The sequence below is a fragment of the Myotis brandtii genome, unplaced genomic scaffold (assembly GCF_000412655.1).
Source record: "Myotis brandtii unplaced genomic scaffold, ASM41265v1 scaffold1083, whole genome shotgun sequence".
In the NCBI taxonomy this organism is placed as follows: domain Eukaryota; kingdom Metazoa; phylum Chordata; class Mammalia; order Chiroptera; family Vespertilionidae; genus Myotis; species Myotis brandtii.
The window spans coordinates 163,443-169,442 of record NW_005353685.1 but is presented as its reverse complement, the minus strand read 5'-3'; the positions used below and the strand labels follow the sequence as shown (position 1 = coordinate 169,442).

At 39.8% G+C, this 6,000-nt stretch overlaps 1 protein-coding gene across 1 annotated transcript in view; it reads right to left on the bottom strand.

Moving 5' to 3' along the window:
- The window catches only part of HFM1 (HFM1, ATP-dependent DNA helicase homolog), a 98,307-nt gene that overhangs the window by 33,058 nt on the left and 59,249 nt on the right, over positions 1-6,000 (bottom strand). Inside the window, exons 27-30 of the mRNA XM_005857197.2 lie at positions 5,880-5,963; positions 5,595-5,752; positions 2,980-3,083; positions 1,671-1,817 (exon numbers count right to left, since the gene is read on the bottom strand). Of these exons, the coding sequence (XP_005857259.1) occupies positions 1,671-1,817; positions 2,980-3,083; positions 5,595-5,752; positions 5,880-5,963 (493 nt within the window). The remainder of the gene's footprint in view (positions 1-1,670; positions 1,818-2,979; positions 3,084-5,594; positions 5,753-5,879; positions 5,964-6,000) is intronic.

The following is a 6,000-nucleotide window of genomic DNA, read 5'->3' as shown; positions in this document are numbered from 1 at the left end:
AAGGAAGGAAGGAAGGAAGGAAGGAAGGAAGGAAAGAAGGAAGGAAGGAAGGAAGGAAGGAAGGAAGAAAGAAAAGCAGCCCTGGCTAGTGTGCTCAATGGTTAGAGCATCAGATCTCGGACCTAAGGGTTGTAGATTTGATTCCTCGTCAAGGGCAAGTATCTGGATTGCAGGTTTGATCTCCAGTCCTGGTTGGGCACATGCAGGAGGCAATCTATCAATGTGTCCCTCTCACATTGATGTTTCTTTCTCTACCTCACCCCCTCCCTCCTTTCCACTCTCTTTAAAAATCAATGGGAAAAATATCCTTGGATGAGGATTAACAACAACAACAAAAAAAGGGTTTAGTATTTTTTAGCCCTAGCAGAGTGCACCAACCATTTTAAAACCATGTCTTCACATGGTCTTCCCTCTGTGTATGTTTGTATCCTAATTTCCTCTTCTTAAAGGATACCAGTCATATTAGATTAGGACCCAACTAATTACCTCATTTTAACTTACTTCTTTACAGACTCCATATTCAAATGAAGTCAAATTCTGAGGTACTGGAGATTAGAACTTCAACATACAAATTTTTGGAGGACACAATTCAGCCCATAACAACAAGATATATGTAGTGCAATTTTTTCTGACACTCTGAGGTTGCCTTTCCCTCTCTTGATAGTGTCTTGTTCTTAATTTTACCATGGTCAAATTCATCAAATGTTTTTATAATTAGCACTTTTTGTGTCCTATTTATATAATCAACCTACTCCAAGGTCTTGAAGATCTATTTTTATTTCTAAAGGCTTTATTGTTTTCCTTTCACTTTAAATAAACTATATATTTGTAAATAACTTTTGTGTAGAGTCTGAGGTCAGGGTCAAGACACTGATTTTGTCATAAATCAGTAACTTTACATCTGTAGGTCCATTTCTGGACTCTAATCTATTCCACTGATTAATGTATCTACCCTATGCCTATATTGTCACTCTCAATATCTACTGTTTAATAACAGGTCCTGCTATCTAGTAAATTAAATTGTGCAGTTATATTTTCTTCTTCAAGTTTATCTTGATTATTCCTATTCTTTTGAATTTTTGCATGAATTTTATAATCAGTGTGATATTTCACACAAAAACACTTCTGGTATTGGGATTGCATTGAATCTAAAAATTAATTTGGAGACAACTGACATCTTTATAATATTGAATCTTTTAATCCTTAAAGTGGTATATCACTCAATTAATTATATTTTCCTTAATTTTATTATAGTAATGATTTTTAGTTTTCATGTGGTGATATTGAATATCTTTTGCTACTGTATTACTATCTATTTGAGATTTCTGATTTTAATTTTTAATGGTAGTTTTAAAATTATTTCTATCTCTTTTATTCGACTGGTATATAATAATGCAATTGATTTTTAAATTAAAATATAATTCACACCATAAAACCCATTCCTATAAGTATACAATTCAGTCTGTTTTAATATATCCCCAAGGTTGTGCAACCACCACCTTACTTTAATTCCAAAACATTGTCATCACCACAAAAAGAAATCACATACTATTAGTAGTGGCTCCTCATTTTTTCCTATTCCTGCTCCCTCAATCACTAATCTACACATATATTCCTCTGCAGCCATATCTTTGCTTTAATGCAAAACAGGAATATATATAGCTACTTACCTTTATTGGGTTCTGCTACAGTAGACCTATCTGAATGTTTAAAATGGGAAATCTCTGTTACTGATTTTTTTCGTATAATTATTTGATTTCCAAGCTTCTTGGGTCCTAAGTAAAAGACTGTAAATTTTCGCTGAATATCAAGTCCAACTGGAAAAAGGAAAAAAGCATATAAGTGATTATCCTATACTAGAGGCCCGGTGCACGAAAATTCATGCACTGGAGTGGGGGTCCCTCAGCCCGCTTGTCCCCTCTCACAGTCCGGGATCCCTCAGGGGCGGGAGGCGACCCGGCGATCAGGGGAAGGTGACGCACTCATCACACCTCTGCTGCTGCCACTGCCTGCAGCACAAGCCTCAGTCGGCCCTGGTTACCTGAGCCTCGGGTGGCCCTGGGCGGCTGGGCAGCCACCATCCAAAGCTTGCCTGTGCCTCAGGCTGGCCCTGGGCATCGGGGGGGCTGAGGGGACTGGGGGACTCTGGAGGCAGGTGCCCTGGCAGGGCTGAGGAGACTGGGCATCACCATCTTGTGGCTATGGGTGCTGTCATCTTTGAGGGCATGGAAGTCAATTAGCATATTCCCTCCTTATGGGCTGTGGGTGCTGCCATCTTTGCAGCCTGCTGCTCAGTCATTTGGTCGTCCCTCACTAACCCCCTGCCGGTCTGGTCACCCCACGCAGCCTGTTCAGTTGTTTGTTCGGTTGCAACGGTTGCTTAGGCTTTTACATATATATAGATAATAAAAGCCTAATATACTAAGTGTCCGGTCATCCGTTCAACCAATGAAAGCGTAATATGCTAAAGATATACTAAGGCTGCTCAACCGCTCGCTATGATGTGCACTGACCACCAGGGGGCAGACAGTTGACCGGTCGACGAGTCGTTATGATGTGCACTGACCAACAAGGGGTAGATGCTCTGACCAGTAGGTTAGCTTGCTGCTGGGGTCCAGCCAATCATGACTGAGCGAGACAGGCTGACACACTCTGGAGCCCTCCCGCAGTCCCTTCCCAGATGGCTAACCTCCCGTGTCCCTCCCCCACCCTGATTGTGCACCGGTGGGGTCCCTCGGCCTGGCCTGTGCCCTCTCACAATCCAGGGCCCCTCGGGAGATGTCAGAGAGCCAGTTTTGGCCCTACAACAGAACAACCAGTCGCTATGACACGCACTGACCACCAGGAGGCAGATGCTCAATGCAGGAGCTGCCCCCTGGTGGTCAGTGTGCTCCCACAGGGGGAGTGCCACTCAACCAGAAGCCGGGGTCATGGCTGGTGAGTGCAGCAGCAGTGTCTTCATTCCTTCAATGAACTTACCATATTCAGAACTAATTAGATTTATGCTAAGTTCTGCAGATTTAAGAGCTCTCTTCACATCAATCTTTTTAGTCCAATTTCCAGCTTTTAGCAAAACAGAATCCCTGAAAAAGAGTACTTTAATGTATCACTTAATTAATAATCTGAACACTAAATAAAATAATATGTTAATCTTTTTTTAATATATATTTTATTGATTTTTTACAGAGAGGAAGGGAGAGAGATAGAGAGTTAGAAACATCGATGAGAGAGAAACATCGATCAGCTGCCTCCTGCACATCTCCTACTGGGGATGTGCCCGCAACCCAGGTACATGCCCTTGACCGGAATCGAACCTGGGACCTTTCAGTCCGCAGGCCGACGCTCTATCCACCGAGCCAAACCGGTTTCGGCATAATATGTTAATCTTCAAGAGCTGATTGATCCTAAGAAATATCTAACTCTCTATTCCTCTCCATTTCTCTCTGTAAAAAATCAATAAAAAAAAATATATATATTTGAAAGTTACTTTCCCCAGATTCTTGGAAGAGGAACTGGAATGTCAGTGGAACTACCATTACCATAATTTTCTTACCTACACATTGACCCAAAAGCTGATTCCAAGTTGCACTGACTCACTTCAGGCCACCTGATATATAGTTGCTATCAATAACCCATGAGCTTATCCCTTAATCACTCACTGTAAAAATAGCTATACATAAATTACATGACTTTATGAGAACTTCAATAGTATAAGATTGATCTAAAATAGTTTGTATTTAATAACACCACAAACAAATCAACAACCAATTTTGTGACTGAACTTATTTTAGTCTCATATAATTAAGGTTGTCATTAGATTTTGTTGTCAGAGAGAATAAAGATTTGTATAATGATACTAGAGGCCTGGTGCACAAAATTCATGCACTCAGGGAGGGTTCCCCTCAGCCAGGCCTGTGCCCTCTAGCAGTCCAGGAGCCCTCGGGGGATGTCCGACTGATGGCTTAGGTGGGGAGTGGGCCAAAGCTGTCAGTCAGACATCCTCAGCGCTGCCACGGAGGCGGGAGAGGCTCCCACCACCACAGCTGCTGTGAGCCCGGCCTCTGACTGAGCGGCACTCCCCCTGTGGGAGTGCACTGACTACCAGGGGGCAGCTCCTGCACTGAGCATCTGCCCCTTGGTGGTCAGTGTACATCATAGCAACCGGTCGTTCTGCCATTCGGTTGATTTGCATATTAGCATTTTATTATATAGGATATTCTCTATAAGTGTGCCATGGCTAGTTGCAGGAGCATAATTATCAGTGAAAGGGATATCCTATCAGTTACTGCAGTTTCTTTAGGAACCTTGCATGGGACATTTTAGGAAGGTATTCTCTATACCAGCGGTTCTCAACCTGTTGTTGCGACCCCTTTGGTGGTCGAACGACCCTTTCACAGGGGTCACCTAAGACCATCCTGCATATCAGATATTTACATTATGATTCATAACAGTAGCAACATTACAGTTATGAAGTAGCAATGAAAATAATTTTATGGTTGGGTCACAACATGAGGAACTGTATTTAAAGGGCCAGAAGGTTGAGAACCACTGCTCTATACACTGGCAACAATTAAGAGATTTCAGAGTCACTGCCATTCCTGAATTTATAAGTACATACAATAATATGATTAGGAGCATAGGCTCTGGAGTCAGAATGCTTGGGTTCAAATCTAGACTTTAAAGAACCTATATGTCTTTGAACAAACTGATTAAATTCTCTTGGTCTCAATTTCTTCTACAAAATGTAATTAATAGTAGCATTTGTCCCCTACAATGATTAAAAAATTAAATACCTGGAACAGGGGTGGGCAAACTTTTTGACTTGAGGGCCACAATGGGTTCTTAAACTGGACCGGAGGGCCGGAACAAAAGCATGGATGGAGTGTTTGTGTGAACTAATATAAATTCAGAGTAAACATCATTACATAAAAGGGTACGGTCTTTTTTTTTTTTTTTTAGTTTTATTCATTTCAAACGGGCTGGATCCGGCCCGAGGGCTGTAGTTTGCCCACGGCTGACCTGGAACCTACTAATTGCTCAAAAATATTAGCTATAGCTATAACTGATATCCTTAGAGTTTGTTTATGACATCTTGGAAAAAAGAGCAGTATTAGAAAAAAAACTCAAGTGAAAATTACAGAATGGCATGCTAAAGAACTAGGTATAAGGGAAGTACCTCCTTTATATATATGATCTGGTTGGCTGTATCCTATAATGGAGCTATAGTAGTTTGTTAGATTTAAATGTTGAAATAAAAGATATATTTTGAAGTGAGTAGTACGGTCATCAATGACTGAAGAAAAGCAACAAATAAGAAAGTTCAGCAACAGTGGACTATAGATACTCCTAAAGGTTATCTGTTCACTTGTTTCCAACTTTGTTCATTATAGTATCAAATATTATAATCTAAAACAACAGACTCAATGTTAATATCTTCTTTAAAAGACAAACAGAGAAACTACCCCATTATAGCATCAGAAACACGTAAATTAATTAATCCTACAATGATTGTATTACTTTTTCTACTCAGTGGATTATTTTTCTTTTATACTATAGACTTAGAAATAAAATGAAATAGAAATTTTTACACTTACATAATTTTGTGCTTAAAAACCAGTTGATTATCTGTATCACCTATGATTAAGGTAACATAGTGAAAATCTGGTGCTGTTCTTTTAGTTTGTAGCTGTTCAAAGTTTCTTAATGTAATGGTCACTAATATTTCCGCCATCATGTCACTGTATCTTGCAATCTTTAAAAGAGGATAGGCATAAAAAATATTAAAAATAGCCTTACTACTCATACTCAGCTCCAAGTCAGCTATGAGTAGCATTATTCCTGATAAGACAATCAAAATATCTAGAAAACAAAATATTTACCTGTTCGACTTCAAGTTCATATTTTGGAAGATACATCACTGTTTCTTTTATCTGAGTTCCAAAAGGGGGATGCCTATTTAAAATCTAAAAACATTTATATCATTATATTATGACCACACTA